Source organism: Podarcis gaigeae (assembly GCF_964106915.1).
Source record: "Podarcis gaigeae genome assembly, chromosome: 7".
Lineage (NCBI taxonomy): Eukaryota > Metazoa > Chordata > Lepidosauria > Squamata > Lacertidae > Podarcis > Podarcis gaigeae.
Window position 1 is genome coordinate 3,527,234 of NC_139683.1, and position 17,413 is coordinate 3,544,646.

At 44.3% G+C, this 17,413-nt stretch overlaps 1 protein-coding gene across 1 annotated transcript in view; it reads left to right on the forward strand.

Annotated features, from left to right (window-relative positions):
• Nucleotides 1–4,326: 4,326 nt before the first annotated feature.
• Nucleotides 4,327–17,413, forward strand: part of TOP1MT (DNA topoisomerase I mitochondrial) — a 33,231-nt gene continuing 20,144 nt past the window's right edge. The window contains 6 exon segments of the mRNA XM_083749142.1: nt 4,327–4,449; nt 5,388–5,450; nt 6,314–6,389; nt 8,494–8,652; nt 8,654–8,668; nt 8,672–9,036. Coding sequence (XP_083605268.1) covers nt 5,404–5,450; nt 6,314–6,389; nt 8,494–8,652; nt 8,654–8,668; nt 8,672–9,036 — 662 coding nt within the window. The 5' untranslated portion in view covers nt 4,327–4,449; nt 5,388–5,403.

Here is a 17,413-nt window from a genome sequence, read left to right on the forward strand (position 1 = left end):
CAGATCAGCGGTGGAGAGAAAGGGTGGAGCTCCCAGCCAATAGGGAAGCGCCGGGTCCTGGAAGGGCAGAGCGCTTAGCCACTAGGAAGTAAGAGTCCTGGGAAAGTGGGCGGGGATTTCCTTCCGGCACCGCCCACCCACCTCTACACTTTTCTTTTTTTCCTCCTTTTCTGAATGATTGAAGGGAAAGGCGGGGAGGAGCCCAGCGAGGCGGTCGCCCGTGGCAACCGTGGGAATTAGAACGCGGGTGACGTCACGGGGGAGGCGGTGCCCCGCGGGGGAGGGAAAAAAAAGGAGTTTTGCAAAAACTTATCTCCATCTGCAAGGCGAAGGGGGGGGGGGTGTGGTTCCGGGGAACCCTGCGTGGCCCCCGCTCGCAAGTTTTCAAATTCCATTTTTTTTAAAAAAAGTAAATAACCTCTTGCAAATTTGCACAAGGGAATTTTTTTAATCCCAGATTGAAGACTTAAAAAAATTATTTTTAAATATATATGTGTGTGTGTATATACACACACTAAAAAAAAATCTCTTGCAAATCTAGTCGAATGAGATTTTTAAACGCGAGAATGAAGAGCCCTCTAAGAACATTCTTCTTCAAATAATCACTTGCAAATTTACATGCGTGGAGTTTTAAAATCCGGAATTGGAGGTCTTTTTTTTATTTCTTAGTGCAAACAATCGCTTCTGCATTTACACGCGTGGAGCTTTTAAATCCTATATTGGAGAGATCTTTTTAAATAAATCTCTTGCAATTTTACGCGCGTGAAGCTTTCAAATACAGAACGGGAGAGTTCTCTCTTTTTTAATGTAAATAATCTCTTGCAAACTTAATCCAGAATGCAATGACCTCTTGCAAAACTTAATCCATACCAGATTGAGGCTAAAACTATCAAGAGCGTATCCCCTGCTGTGCTTCCCTGCGCCTTTCTTTAAGCAACAGTTGTGGCTACAGTTGAAAAGCTCCTCTATTGAGGATCAGCAGCAACCGCATGCCTAGTTTGCTCGAGAGTAAACCTCAGCGATCTTCAAAAAAACCTGATCAGATTCACTTTGGATCGCCCTACAAACTATGGCAAGTTCTTAAAGAAATGGGAGTGCCTGATCACCTCATCTGTCTCCTGAGAAATCTCTATGTGGCACAAGAAGCTACAGTTAGAACGGGATATGGAACAACTGATTGGTTCAAAATTGGGAAAGGAGTACGATAAGGCTGTATCTTGTCTCCCTGCTTATTTAACTTATATGCAAAATTCATCATGTGAAAGGCTGGACTGGATGAATCCCAAACCAGAATTAAGGTTGCCGGAAGAAATATCAACAACCTCAGATATGCAGATGACACAACCTTGACGACAGAAAGTGAGGAGGAATTAAAGAACCTCTTAATGAGGGCGAAAGAGGAGAGCGCAAAATATGGTCTGAAGCTCAACATCAAAAAAACGAAGATCATGGCCACTGGGCCCATCACCTCCTGACAAATAGCAGGGGAAGAAATGGAGGCAGTGAGAGATTTTACTTTCTTGGGCTCCATGATCACTGCAGATGGTGACAGCAGTCACAAAATTAAAAGACGCCTGCTTCTTGGGAGAAAAGTAATGACAAACCTAGACAGCATTTTAAAAAGCAGAGACATCATCTTGCCAACAAAGGTCCGTATAGTTAAAGCTCTGGTTTTCCCAGTAGTGATGTATGGAAGTGAGAGCTGGACCATAAAGAAGGCTGATCGCCGAGGAATAAATGCTTTTGAATTCTGGTGCTGGAGGAGACTCCTGAGAGTCCCATGGACTGCAAGAAGTTCAAACCTCTCCATTCTGAAGGAAATCAGCCCTGAGTGCTCTCAGGAGTGCCTGGCGTGCTCTGGTCCACGGGGTCATGAAGAGTCAGACACGACTAAACGACTAAACAACAACAACAACAACAACAAAAGACCTCAACGGATCGCACTTCTGAATAAGAAGTGCCTACTGCCTAGGATCAAGTCTGGATGGGGCGCGAGCTACTTGCAGCATAGTGCCCTGGCGTTCGTTGGAAAGTGCAAAAACCAGGGCGCGAAAGAGGCGGTAGTTCAACAGGTAGTGTCCAGCCAGGAATTTCTGCACCTGTTGGATTTCTGCCTGGCAAATTGGCAATCACAACCATTAAAAGGATATAAATGCCACATGGGAGCTGGGTTTGCTTATTGTTGCTTGTGCACCACCTTTTACAAAATACATCAACCCGAGCATCTGTGTTCTAACGAGGCTGCTAATATGCGTGAGAAAAATAGTATTAAATAACATTATAAAGCCCCAAAATTATCAGTTGACAAAAACTATCAGGGCACAATGTAACAAAATTCAGTATATATTTAAAAAGGCCACATACTCACATGTAAGAATAGTAATATTGGGTTGAGGAACTGTTTAATGTGGGATTGTTAGGGGCAGGTGGAGTTGTTGTCTCTGTTTTTAGATCTTACTATGATTCAATGTGGAAATCGCTCAGTTTGGTTGTGTACTTTTGTGTGCTGTTTGACCATTGTTGTCAGATTTGTAATTATGCATTTTTTCATGTTGGAAGTCGCCTTGAGCATAGTTTTGACTATGGAAAGGCAGAATACAAATAAAATGACGTATTTTTGTAAATCATCACTGTGGGCGCCTTTCAACAGAACATTAAAAACAGAATAAAACATCAAACATTAAAAACTTCTCTAAACAGGGCTGCCTTCAGATGTCTTCTAAAAGTCGGATAGTTGTTTATTTCCTTGACATCTGCTGCGAGGGCATTCCACAGGGTGGAAAAGCTGCTATCACTGGATCAAGCCCATCAGTTCTTGTTGAATTAATTAAACTACATATTTGTAATTGGATTTTTTTTGGGGGGGAGTGCAATTAATTGTTTCTGATTTGAATTCTATTATTACCTTCCTCGGTGGTTTCTGCAGGACTTCAATTCTCAATAATGCTCTTTATAGGGTAGGAAGCCAAACGCATTTAATTCCGCTTGAAATCCAGCTGTGAGGTTATGGGGCAGCGGTGGGGGTCCGGTGGACAACAGACCCAAGGCCTGGGATTTATTGCAGATTAATCCAACTTCAGTTTTTAATTAAATGGTTCCATCAGTTTTGAAAGCCTCTTTTCTAGTTTCCAGAGCCAGGCCTGTATTTGATGACCCATTTTTTAAAGAGCCTCAGCAAGGTGACTTATTCTGTGTGTCTTTTATGTGCTGGCAAAACTAGCAGCCTGCTTCGAGCACCTAATAATAATAATAATAATAATAATTATTATTATTATTATTATTTTATTTATTTATATCCCTCCCTCCCCAGCCAAAGCCAGGCTCAGAGTGGCTAACAACAGTAAAAGTAACACAGTTTACATAAAATCACCATCTATTAATTGAAATACATTCTAAAATCAATTCATTCTAAAATCAATTCCGAGTCAAATTAAAGGCAACCATTGGGTTCTATGAGGAACCATTTTTCTATGAGGGTTACTGAAGGAGGGGGTCAGACTGTGCCTTGGCCAAAGGTTTGGTGGAACAGCTTCGTCTTGCAGGCCCTGCGGAAAGATGTCAAGTCCCGCAGGGCCCTAATCTCTTGTGACAGAGCGTTCCACCAAGTCGGGGCCAGTGCTGAAAAGGCCCTGGCCCTAGTTGAGACAACCTAACCACCTTGTGACCTGGGACCTCCAAAATGTTGTCATTTGTGGACCTTAAGGTCCTCCATGGGACATACCAGGAGAGGCGGTTCCATAGGTACGAGGGTCCTAGGCCATATAGGGCTTTAAAGGTCAAAACCAGCACCTTAAACCTGACCCTGTACTCCACTGGGAGCCAGTGCAGCTGGTACAGCACCGGGTGAATGTGATCCCGCAGCAAGGACCCTGTAAGGAGTCTCACCACGGCATTCTGCACCCGCTGGAGTTTCTGGGTCAGTCTCACACGGGCAGCCCCATGTAGAGCGAGTTACAATAATCCAGTCTGGAGGTGACCATCGCGTGGATCACAGTGGCTAGGTCAGGGCGAGAGAGGTAAGGAGCCAACTGCTTAGCTTGGCGGAGATGGAAAAATGCTGCCTTTGTTATAGCTGCAATCTATATTGACGTCATCCGCTCAAACCGACGGAGCGATGCAGCAAGATGCTGCTGGAAATGTGTTTAAAATGTGTGGAATTCCGCCTGGAAAGCTGGACAGGGGGTCAGAACTGTGGGCTGACCTACAGGGCTGCTTCCTGGGTCCAGAGGTGTCCCTTCCAAGTGACCGCAAGGCCCCTGCGTCAGCCATTCCACGGAGGGATGGACAGAACGAAGCGGACTGGAAGTCGGCTTGGACCAAAGGGCAGGGATGCTGCGGTTGCTAGGCAACTACTGTGCTCTCCTTTCTCCCACCATCACTCTGGCTCTGACTCCGCCAGCGAGGGCTCCTTGTTAGAAAATGGAGTCAGTCCGGCTTTGTGCTTCCCTGGTGGCAAGTATCGCCTGGCTGGCGCTCCCTCATCCCGAGGGCCAGACTTGCTGGTGGCAAAATTGCCCTAGTGCTGCCTTGGCCAGCCTGGCAATCTCCAGGCCTTTCGTACTACAACTCCCACAGTTGTAGTCCGAAACCTCTGGAGGGCACAAGGTTGGCCAAGGCTGCCCCCCTGGCCTGGTATGAAATCTTTTGGAGGGTTGACATCTTTCCGCAGGCCCTGCAAGACAGAGCTGTTCCGCCTGGCCTTTGGTCTGGACTCAGTCTGACCCTTATGTTTCCCTCCCCTTATGGTCTTGATCTATGGGCTACTTTAAAAATGAGGCTGCATTTTAAATTGCATTTTAACCTGTCTTTTAAATTGGCCCCCCCATTATGTTTTTATTGTAATTTTACTGGTGTTAGCCGCCCTGAGCCCAGCTCTGGCTAGGGAGGGCGGGTTATAAATAATTTATTATTATTATTATTATTATTATTATTATTATTATTATTATTATTTTGTCTCAAAACCTTTCATCTGTTGAATTGTAGATTGTGTTATGCATGGGTAGGCAACCTAAGGCCCAGGGGCCGGATCTGGTCCAACCGCCTTCTCAATCCAGCCCGTGGACGGTCCAGAAATCAGCATGTTTTTACATGAGTAGAATGTGTCCTTTTATTTGAAATGCATCTCTGGGTTATTTGTGGGGCCTGCCTGATGTTTTTACATGAGTAGAATGTGTCCTTTTATTTAAAACGCATCTCTGGATTATTTGTGGGGCATAGGAATTCGTTCTTTTCTCTTCTTCAAAATATAGTCTGGCCCCCCACAAGGTCTGAGGGACAGTGGACCGGCCCCCTGCTAAAAAGTTTGCTGACCCCTGTTGTAATGCTACTGAAACGCACCTAGCGCCGTGTCCTAATGGGGGCAACCTTGGGTTTTTCTCTTTTTCCAGAGGCCTGGAGAGTGCCATGGACTTTGTGACAGAGGGTAACAGCCACGGCGTTCCTCATCTGAGGTAAAGTTGTGATAAGGGATTTCGGGAGCAAGCTCAGGGAGAGGGGCATACAGAGGATGCCACAATGCTCGCCAAGAAAAATATATACGCCCTTAGAAAGAGCAGCAATTCTTTAAAAAGTGCTTTGTGCGCATGTAGCAAAGCGGTTGGGGAGGAAATAACTTAATAGATTTAATAAGCTTTGGATTTAAAAAGACCTCTGTCTTGGACCTGTTGTGCTTAGGGAAAATAAATAAGAGCAGGGATTGGAGCCTAAAGCTTTAAACTTTTGTACCCTATTTACTACATCATGATAGCTTCCTTTTTTTGTTGTTATTAATTTTGTTGTTTTGTTTTTCTCCATTAATATTTACGTTCAAAATCACAAATGAAACAAATACACAAGATTCTCTCGAATCATTAAATTTCCCTCCACCTCTCCATGGGTTCCGTACTTTTCCTTTTCTGCTTATTTGATTATCCATTATATCCAAAGCCTTTGTTACAAGCGTTATTTAAGTCTTCCTAAAGAGTTCAATTGTTTACAGTGGTTTCCCCAATATCATAAAAATCCCACCCATTCTTTGCTGAAGTTTTGACCTTCCCAATTTCTGATTTCCCCTGTCATTTTTGCCATCTCTGCATAGTCCATCGACTTGGTCTGCCACTCCACTCTGGTAGGGACATCATGGTGGAAGAGCTTTCAGGTATGTTGAAGGGGTTGCCTGCCCAGCAAGACCCTCACTGGAAGATGAAGCACAGAATCATAGAATTGCAGAGTAGGAAGGGACTCTGAGGGTCATCCAGTCCAACCCGCTGCAGCGTAGGAGTCTCAGCTAAGGCAGGCTGGTTTAACCATTGCCTCTACTTTGCTTCCATTTCAGAGAAGAGCCCTTGGCCAAGAAAGTTCGGCTGGGAGCAGAGGAACAACTGCCCGCATCCAGGGACGAAAATAAGGCAGTGAGTAGCATGGGGTTTTCTGCAACAACATTTCATACCTAAGCTGCTTCACTATGCCAGAATGTAGTGTCAGGAGTTCAGCCTACACTCGAGTAGGACCCTGGCAGAGACACATGCCTGACTGGCATGTTCTCTCCCTCCAAGTTGATTGTTCGGGAGCTTCAAAAGCTTTCTTATGCCCGAACATCACAGCGACCGATGCCAAATGACACCGGCACACTTAGGGATCCGCAGAGTTTGCGCATCATGCGTGACAGACCTCGGCAACTCAGCATTTTGGCTAATCTACTTTATTTACATATAAACACACACGGAGCACTGCAACATGGCTCTCTCTCTCTCTAGCATCAATCAGCAAAGAGAAAGAACAAAGGACAATAGTCCCACTTCATGGAACACAGCAACACAAACACCCTGTCTCTGTCACTTCCCACTCTGTGGAGTCAAAACATATACCGTCATGTGAAAGACAACAATCCCATGACTGCAATCACGGAGCAGGAATTCTAACATGTAGCAGGGGTCTTGCAGATCAAACCAAAGGTCTGTCTATTCCAGCAGGGCTTGAAAGCAGGAACCACCCAGCGTTTTTTGTCCCCCAGCAACTGGCATTCAGAGGTACAGTGGTGCCCCGCAAGGCGAACGCCTCGCAAAACGAAAAACTCGCAAGACGAAAGAGTTTTCCGTTTTTGAGTCGTTCCGCAAGACGAATTTCCCTATGGGCTTGCTTCGCAAGAAGAAAGCCCATAGGGAAATCTCCGGGGACCTCTTTTAAATGCTGGCGGTGGGGAGCAAAGCCTTTCGCCCCCCCACCGGCTTTCAGAAGAGGTCCAGGAAGGCCGGCGGGGGCCGAAAGGCTTTGCTCCCCACCGCCAGCATTTTAAAAGCAGTCCGGGATAGCAGGGAATTGCGCTGCTCTTTCCCGCTATCCCGGACTGCTTTTAAAATGCTGGCCGTCGGGAGCAAAGACTTTTGTCCCCCGCCGACCTTCAGAAGAGGTCCTGGACCTCTTCTGAAGGCTGGCGGGGGGCGAAAGTCTTTGCTCCCCCCCGCCTGCCTTCCCGGGACAGTGGAGACTTCTCCGCTCTCCCGGGCGATCTTAAAATGCTGGCGGCGGCAGCGAAGCCTTCGCTGCCGTCCCCCAGCATTTTAAAAGCCCACGGGACAGCGGAGACTTCTTTTCTTTTGAATAACTTTTTTATTAGGTTTTCTAAATGAGGATCATAGGGATAATAAATGATACAAATGAATAGGCCAAGTCTTCTCACGTCATTTGTATATCACAAAAATAGCACAGTAAATCTGCAGGAGTGAATAATACATTTTAGGGCTGGGTGATATACCAACATATCGTCCAAAACTGGTTTGAAGTCCATATCGTGATATCGGTTTTATAATTTTTGACCTGGTGATATATTGCGAATCATGATGCGTGTGTGCTATTCAAAAATCACAATGCTGGAAAAACAACCTCTGTATAGCTCCATCCTTATTTCGGACATCGTGATATATTGGCATATCATGATGTTTAGCTGGTGATATACATCACGAAGTTGAAAACCGGATATCGCCCAGCAAAGTAATTATGCATTGTGTGAAAAAGGACTTTCTAAAGCAGTCATACCTTGGTTGTCGAATGCCTTGGTACTCAGACGTTTTGGCTTTGTGAACATTTTTCGGAAGCCAAACGTCCTCCGCAGCTTCTGATTGTGCGCAGGAAGCTCCTGCAGCCAATCAGAAGCTGCGCCTTGGTTTTTGAACCATTTCGGGAGTCAAACAGACTTCCAGAACGGATTAAGTTTGACAACGAAGGTGCAACTGTATATGCCTTGCATTGCACTGAGTTTTTGGGAGAGAAGGAACAAACTATCTCCCTACCTGCTGTCTGCAAACTGCATCATTTTTTAAAACTTGCCTGAATGCTTCCAAGCCTACCTTTGAGGCCCTAAGTTCCAGAGAAGCATGTTTGTGTGTTTTAACTTTAAAGAGATTAGACTCTCAAGGAGGCCAATTTTTCTTCCTGATTCTTGTTGTTGTGCAGTCACAGGACATCCACACAGCTTTTCTTGTGACAAACTCTTTCCCCACTTTTCGTTTTGGACAGGTCACAAGGCGGCAGGTGCAGAACACGCAGCTCTGCTTGGAAACGGGCAGCACCTCAGCGGAGGAAAGGAAGAGGAGGAAGAAGAGGGAAGTCTCTGGTGCGAAAGCGGAGAAGGAGGAGGTGGGAGAGAGTCCAGGAAGCTGCAGCAAAGCGAGGGCTCTGGAGCAGGAGAACTTGAACGGAGCAGGAGAACTTGAACGGAGCAAAGGGAGTGGAGGAAAAGGTGGAGAGGGACGAGGAGGAAGGAGAGGGCGCAGAAGAAAAGGAGAAGAGCGACGTGAAGACCGAGCAAGAGTCGGATAGAGTGACTGAGGTGCAAAAAGAGGGTGTCGGGGAGGCCAGGAGGAAGAAGGACCAGGGGGAAGAGGCCTCGGAGGACGGCATGAGAGGAAAGAAGGCCAATAAAGGCCGGAAAAAAGGAGCCACCCCCAAACCTGGGAGTTTGGGAGGCTCCAGGAAGAGGAAAGCGAAGGAGGAGGATGGAGGCGCGAGGAAGAAAAGGAAGAAGGAGGAGGAATGCGGGAAAGAGGACAAGTGGAAGTGGTACGTGCTGCGTTCGGGTTGGGGCCTTTGCCATTACTATTTTTGAAATTGATTTTCTAAATTTCAACCCAATTATGCAGATTATTTCCAAATTGGTTCAATTTTGTTTAGGTGACTTCTTTCTGATGTCAACTACATTTGCAGATGCTCATTTACTTCTGGTTACTTTCCATTTTGCAAAAACGATCGCTCAGTCATCAGCTGCACTCTTGTTGTTTAGTTGTTTAGTTGTGTCCGACTCTTCGTGACTCCCTGGACCAGAGCATGCCAGGCACTCCTGTCTTCCACTGCCTCCCGCAGTTTGGTCAAACTCATGCTGGTAGCTTCGAGAACACTGTCCCACTATCTCGTCCTCTGTCGTCCCCTTCTCCTTGTGCCCTCCATCTTTCCCAACATCAGGGTCTTTTCCAGGGAGTCTTCTCTTCTCATGAGGTGGCCAAAGTCTTGGAGCCTCAGCTTCAGGATCTGTCCTTCCAGTGAGCACTCAGGGCTGATTTCCTTCAGAATGGAGAGGTTGGATCTTCTTGCAGTCCATGGGACTCTCAAAGCATCCATTCTTTGGCAATCAGCCTTCTTGATGGTCCAGCTCTCACTTCCATACATCACTACTGGGAAAACCATAGCTTGAACTATACGGACCTTTGTTGGCAAGGTGATGTCTCTGCTTTTTAAGATGCTGTCTAGGTTTGTCATTGCTGCACTCTTACTGAGTTCTATTTGCGTTATTATGGTGGGACGCGGGTGGCGCTGTGGTCTAAACCCCTGAGCATCTTGGGCTTGCCGATCGGAAACGCTCAACCTGAAGCAACCTCAATCTGAGGTGTGGCTGTATGGCATGAAGAGAACAGAGAGAGTTTCTCTCTCTCTCAAACTCATGGACATGCAATGAATGTTGGACAATTCAGGACAGATGGAAGAAAGTGCTTCTTCAGCAATGCATCTGCACCCTAGTTGCTGGACACCACAGCAAGAGGGGAGAGATGCTCTTGCGTTCGAATCCTGCTTCCAGGTTTCCCATCTGGTTGGCCCCTGTGAGAACAGGATGCTGGACTAGATGGGACATTGGCCAGATCCAGTAGATCTCTTCTTAGGTTCTTATGAGAGATGGGTATTTGGGGAGCCAGGGATGCATTTGGGTGCTAACATTTGGCCGGACAGGATGGCGGGTGGTTTAGTGAGTCCTGGCTTGCTGGGCTCTGGAGGAGATGGGATAGACTGTGGGAGGACAGAAAGGCAGGCTTTAGAAAAGTTTCATTCAAACTTGGTCAGAAAAGCCGGTGTGATTGTTGATGTTTGAGACCCTTGACTCCTCCGCCAGATCCCATGAGTGAGGAAGCAGAAAGGATAGTGGGGAAGATTTCTGGAGGGCAGCCTGCTAGCCTTCAATATCCTCAAAGTCATCCTTCTCATTTTATACAAGGAAGTTGGCCCTCCAATCCTCACATGCTCAGAGGAACTCTTGGCACTGCAGAGAAGTTGCAGAGTTTCCTTAGCTGCAGAGTTATAGTTTGCATATGTACGTATTGGATAGGTGCATCAAGACTTATTTGCATGGACACACTGAATTCTTTATTTATTATTATTTTCAAACATACAATTACATACATAATGAACTAATACATCCATTGATAGCTTCTGGGGGGGTAATCAAATATTATCAAAAAATTAAAAACTATACATCTCGACATATTCAAAAAGAAAAGAATAAAGAGAAAAATAAAGACAAGACTAAGACAATAACAAAAACAAATTTTACATATGTATTTTCTATTAGATACTAATTGACACGATTCAGTCCGATAGTAGCATTTCTCATAAGTAATACCTTTCCAAATGGAATGAATCTCCTTATGTATTTTACTTGTTATAGACTTCCATCTACCTCGTAATGGTTCATTTTACCTTTCAAAAAGAGATATCCCCCTATATTTTATGTTTTATCCTCATCTTGGTATGAGGAAGCAATGTATCCCTATTTACAGAATTATTCAAGGCACAACCAAATCTTAGTAGTGGGACCATGTTTCATTAAGTACTGAATTCTTAGCTTTCCTGTTGAATGCATGTACAGTCATACCTCTTGTTATGTCCGCTTCATGTTACGTTCTTTCAGGATATGTCCCACGGTGACCCGGAAGTACCGGAAAGGGTTACTTCCGGGCTTCGCCGCTTGCACATGCGCAGATGCACAAAATGACATCATGCGCATTTGCAGAAGTGGTGAATCGTGACCTCCGCATGCACAGATGCAGGTTGCATTCTTTTCAGGTTGCGAACGGGCCTCCAGAACGGATCCTGTTCACAACCAGAGGTACCACTGTAGTATTTTTCTGGAATTCTTGTTAAGATGCACAACAAACCTTTGAGTCAGTCCATCACGTATATATATCTCCCCCAACCACTGTTAAACTAAACTGGCATTGCCGATATCTTTAAAAAGCCTGTATTTGATTTTAGAGCTTTTCACATCCAGCCCCCCCCCCCGCCACATTAGCCTATATCACTGTCCCACTAAACCTTTATCTGTTTTATCAATAATGCTCACTGATTTAGGGCTCTCAGAGCAACAGCAAGACTTGGTTAGCCCTGCATCTCTGAGCAAAGAATCCACAAAGCTTTTCCACGTTCATAGAAAGGTAAAGGACCCCTGACAGTTAAGTCCAGTCGCGGACGACTCTGGGGTAGCGGAGCTCATCTCGCTTTCAGGCTGAGGGAGCTGGCATTTGTCCGCAGACAGCTTCCAGGTCATGTGGCCAGCACGACTAAGCCGCTTCTGGCAAATCAGAGCAGCACACGGAAACGCCGTTTACCTTCCCACCGGAGTGGTACCTATTTATCTACTTGCACTTTGACGTGCTTCCGAACTGCTAGGTTGGCAGGAGCAGGGACTGAGCAACTTGAGCTCACCCCATTGCGGGGATTCTAACCGCTGACCTTCTGATCGGCAAGTCCTAGGCTCTGTGGTTTAACCCACAGCGCCACACCCACATCCTTGATATGTTCTATATACTGTGGCTTAAATCTATTTGCCCACTAGGTGTCAGCATAAAGCATTCATTTCATGTTCTCAGATTTCACAGAAGCACATAAGTTGTTTTACAATCAGCATCTTGAATCATCATCAAATTGTAGAGTTGGAAGGCCCCCCCCCCCCCAGGTTCTCTAGCGATGCAGGAATCCTAGAGAATCCCTGTGTTATGGAAATTACCGGGGGGGGGGGGGGCGCACATCTTTAAAGTTGTTAAATGTCACAAATATTATGTCTGAATGTATCCTTTCAACTTGACAGCTCAGGGAAGTTACATAGCTTTAAACATGATATAAAATCAACTCCTTTGCCAGTTTTCTCCATTTCAAAGCTATTTTCCCCTTGAAAAAAGGACTCCAGGAAGTTTCCAGAGGTGACAATTGCTGAGCTGATTGTTGGCCAATGAAAGCCTAATCCCATCACCAGACTTGCCAAGGGGTCCAGACATGCAAAGGAAGGTCTATTGTAGTTTGGGTGGTGGGACTTCAGAGGTGTTTGCCTCTGCTAATCTTATACCTGGGTCTTGCCCTGCCATGTCAAACTGTATTCTGGGATATGGTGGGGAAGTTTTAAAAGTCACCCCATCCTCGGGGTTCAAAAATCCTCTTTGAACCTGTTGCGCAATAAACTTTGGTCTACAGCTATTTTCTCCGGTTGGTGGCTGGACTCCTTCTTTTATTCCGCAGGGACCCGCGGGCTCAGCCCTACGAGCTGGGGGACTGAGCAGCCTCGCACCTAGATTTTTCCGTAACTTCCAGCCTCTGCTTAAAAACCTCCAAGGAAGAGCAGCCCACGACTTTCCACTGCCAAATAGCTCTTACATTCAGACAGTTCTTCCTAATGTTTAGTCACAATCTCCTTTCTTGGTTTTTTTTATCCATCCGTTTGGGTTCCTGCCCTCTGAAGCAGGAGAAAACAAGCTTACTCCATCTTAATTTCAGGGTTGTGCGTCCAAGGCACATATTGGGCAAAATATTTCTGCATTACGGGGGGCGGGGTTGGACTAGATGACCCTTGTAGGTCCCATCCAAGTCTATTATCATCAAACATTTATAGTTTTAGATTTAGAAGTTTGGATCGGATTGATTGATAGGCTGGGGCTGAAATCCTACAGCCATTTACTTGAGAGTAGTAAGCCCTTTTGGACCCAGTGGAACTTACTTCTGAGTAAGCTTCCAACCAAGTCAGTTGCTGACTTTGTACTCGTACTTGCTAAGATTAGGCCTGTCATATGTCTTTTTTTTTTTTAAAAAAGATATTTTTTATTTTTCCATATTTAGGTACATTTCGTTGCACAGATCTATCACATAAAGCATTGCTCCAACAAGAGCATCGACTTCCCTCCCTCCCTCTTTCTGACTTCCCAACATCTTTTAAGAAATTCTTCCCATTTCTATGGCCACTTTTTTACCTTATATCTTCTTATTTTTTAAACCACCTCCTTATATTTAAATCAGTTCCATATTTTCTCATTACAAAGCATTTCATTTTTTTTTAATATAATATTTATTGGTGTTTCAAAAAGTTACAAGAATAAAAAGAAAAAGAAAAACAGAAAATACAAAATACAGAAAAAAATAAAAACAATTAAAAACAAATCCATCTTTCCATATCTTATCTATCATTTGCTTGTTTCCTTGACCTCCTCACACCTCCCTTTTTTGTATTCTAGTTCATTAGTTGTTTCAGCAAATCCTTTCCTTCTTTGTTTTTATCTTACTAATTTATCTTAATATATTGTAACTTTACATTCTGACCTGTTAACAATCCATTTTTACTTAATCCTTTATAACATTACTGCTAAAACCACATAGCTTCATTCCAGCATCCTTCTAACATTCCTTAATTTTACAATGTTTCTGTAGATAGACTTTAAATTTCTTCCAGTCTTCTTCTACCAACTCTTCTCCCTGGTCTCAAATTCTGCCAGTCATTTCCGCCAGTTCCATGTAATCCATCACCTTCATCTGCCATCATTACAAAGCATTTCAATTCAAACCTACAGACGTTTTCAAATGTTTACAATTTTCTTTCATATAAAATATAAATTTGCCACAGTCCTTCTGAAACAGTTTGTCTCGCCGATTCCAGATCTTCCCCATCAGCTTTGCCATCTGCACATATTTTACCATCTTTATCTGCCATTCCCTCAATGTAGGAAGTTCCTGCTGCTTCCATTTCTGGGCCAGGAGTATTCTTTAGGCTTGCCGTATGTTAGGAAAATTCACGACAACGCGGTGTAAAAAGCAGCAGAAGCAGCTCAAAAAGCTTAAAGACACTATTTTTGGGTTAAAAAAACCCTAGCTAAGACCCCACTTTTATTGCGATCAGGTCACTTATTTAAATAGTATTAATGCAAGATTTCTCAAATGTTTCCTTCTGTACTGTGCAAAAACAAACAAACAAACAAACAAACAAACAAACAAACAAACTACAAAGACAATTGCCACAATTGTCTTTGACAACATACAAACCAACTTAATTGAAAACTTTTTCCAAAAATATATATATTTTTTAGAAAGAGTAAGAAACGAAACTGTCATTTGCCACATATTAAAATACTGGAGGGGAGCGATGGGAGTCCAAAAACATCTGCCAGAGCATCTTCTTGGAGAAGGCTGGATCACCAAACTTCTCCACCAAAAAAACCTCCCAAACTAGCAAGCAACCCCCTAATGTTGCTCCTGTCTCTTTAAATGAATCTGGCCCGGACGGAAAGGCTGCCTAGCAACCGCTTTGCTTGCGTCCCGTGGCGAGCGAGGCAGATGCTGAGCGCCCTGAACTACATTTCCCATCATCCCTCAGCGCTCTGGCATTGTGGGTAGCCAGGACTGCTGATCAAAACATGCCTGCTTTTTTATTATTTTAAAAATAGTGCATCGTTGTCCTTCATGATTATGATGATTATTTTGGAAGGCATGCATGGAAACACATGCATTTAATTTTTGCTGCTTTTGTAAGCCTTGTTTTAAGAGGGCTGGGGGGGGGGGAGATCAAAGCAGTTCCAGGTGGAAGGTCGTGCAGGGGTGACACACAGCTTTTGCCATGTGGCTGGGCTGCGGGATGCGATGCAATAACTTCTTAGCAGGCAAGGAGGCATAGCAGGATCAGGCTTTTGCAGACTGACATGCCCGGCATCCTGGAATGCTTAAGCATGTGCTTTCACTGGCTGCATGGGCATCATGGCCATTTCATGCCCAGATCCCTCCAGCATCCCTCCAACGCGTCCTGACATTTAATGCCATGCGGTTTCATGCAGCGTGCAGGAATGCGAAGACCTCGAGGATCAGGTATGAGAGATTTGCAGCAGCAGCAGCAATAATAATAATAATAATAATAATAATAATAATAATAAACTGCAATAATGGCCTCGGAGAATAAGAGGAAACTCAGCACTCAGAAAGTGAGCAAAGAAAGGACAATATCTAAAGAATATTTAAAACAGTACCATGAAAAATGCAAATCTCCTGGCAGGTGTAGACTGAATCTTGAACGTTAAAGGGAATCGAAAACGTAAAAATTGTTCCCGGTATGTAATAGATATAATAGGAAGTGTGTATAGGAATAGAGCACATATATTTAGAAAGCACAATGAGGTGATTCGGAAGTCAAAGATATGTGTGGTGTAAGATGATGTGTAGTCAATTAATGTTTAGTTGTCATTGTGGCATTGTTTTTGTATGTTTGTGTTGTATGTTTTGCAATAATAATAATAATAATAATACTGCAACCCAACCCACTTATTTATCGCGAAGTGCCAACACAGGAATTTAACCTGTATATCTCATTTTTTTCCTGTGTGTTTCATGTTTCTTCTTTATGACTGCTGTTGTAATAAATAATCCTTCATTTAAAAAAGAATAGCCTCGTGCCTTTAGGGTGGAGGTGGGTGAGGAAGTTTCCTAGGAAACTTTGTTCGGGGGGAGGCATTTTTTTAAATAAAAAAAATCATTTTATAACATATATTTTTTTCATCTCATGAAATTTATCTATGGCTTGGTTGTGTGTGCTATGTTGTGTTGTGTTGTGGGGACTCTCAAAGCAGGTTGCAAAAGGATAACACAGTAAAAACGTACAACATAATTTAACAGAAAGCTAAAAGCACCACAGAATAGACTGGATCAAATTCCTGCATTTCTGGGAGTCAGACTGGATGACTCAGGATCCCCTTCAAACTCTACAAATTCATGAAAATATAACTCATACGAGCTTTGCAATGCTTTGTTTTGTTCTTTTATATTTGATGGAAGCTGGGGTAACCCAGTCAGATGGACGGGGTACAACAAATTATTAATATTAATATTAATATTCATTACCTCTCTGGAACTTGTCACTGATTTTTGGGAGCTTCTATAATTGACTTTTATTTTTCTTACTTGACCATCCAGTCCTATTCTCACAGTGGCCAACCAGGTGTAATTTCATTTTGCATCCTCTCAAAGGAGTCCAAGGCAACAAGCTGTGCAGCTGCAAAACAGTACGATTAAAAATAAAACCTGTTAAATAAAGCTGTAAAGTACATCTGAAAACAGTGAGAAATAGAGACATAAACAGTTGATTGCTTCCAGGTTACCAGGGACATTGTCTCTCAGCCCTTAGATTCCTGGGTGGCCAGGAGAGTTTTAAAATTCCTCTTCAGTGTTAATGATGAGGATAGACAAGTGCTCGTCCCCCGCAAGGGCATTCCAGAAAAAGGGAGCCACCTTAAAGAAGGCCCTGCTATGGGTAACGGCAGCCATTGCAAACTTTGTAAATTTCACATTTTGCAAACAAGGTCTCTATTGCATGAGTAAATAAAATGATGGCTTCATCCGTGTAAATGAAATAAAGATAAATAAAATAATGGGTCCATCCGTTAGCACTTGGAAATAAATAACATTTGGTGGTAGATTTGGAAAATAAAATAAGATAATGGGTCCATTGTTTTATTTGGAGAAAATAATTATTATTATTTATTATTTGTAACTGTCAGGGGTTCAGAAGGAGAGACACAGGAGGGGGAGCAAATGGAGAGTGAGGAGGAGGAGTACGAGGGGGGCGCAGGCAGTGACAGTGGCCAGAGTTATTCCACAAGCCTCTCTAGCGAATCGGAGGACTCACAGAAGGGAGCGCCGGTGGGGGGTCCAGGGGGGAAGCCCCAGGAGGAAGGGGCCAGCGGGGAGTCCCTGAGCAGCAGCTGGAGATCAGGACCAGCGTCTCCACCAGAGCGCAGTGGGGAGGGGGAGTCCCAGGAGTCGGGACCAGTGTCCTCACCACCGGAGGGAGGAGAGGAGTCAGGTTTGGCAACACCCACATCAGGAAGCGGGGAAACGGTCAGAAGGAAAGTCACCGGCTGGGCGCGCGCGCCAA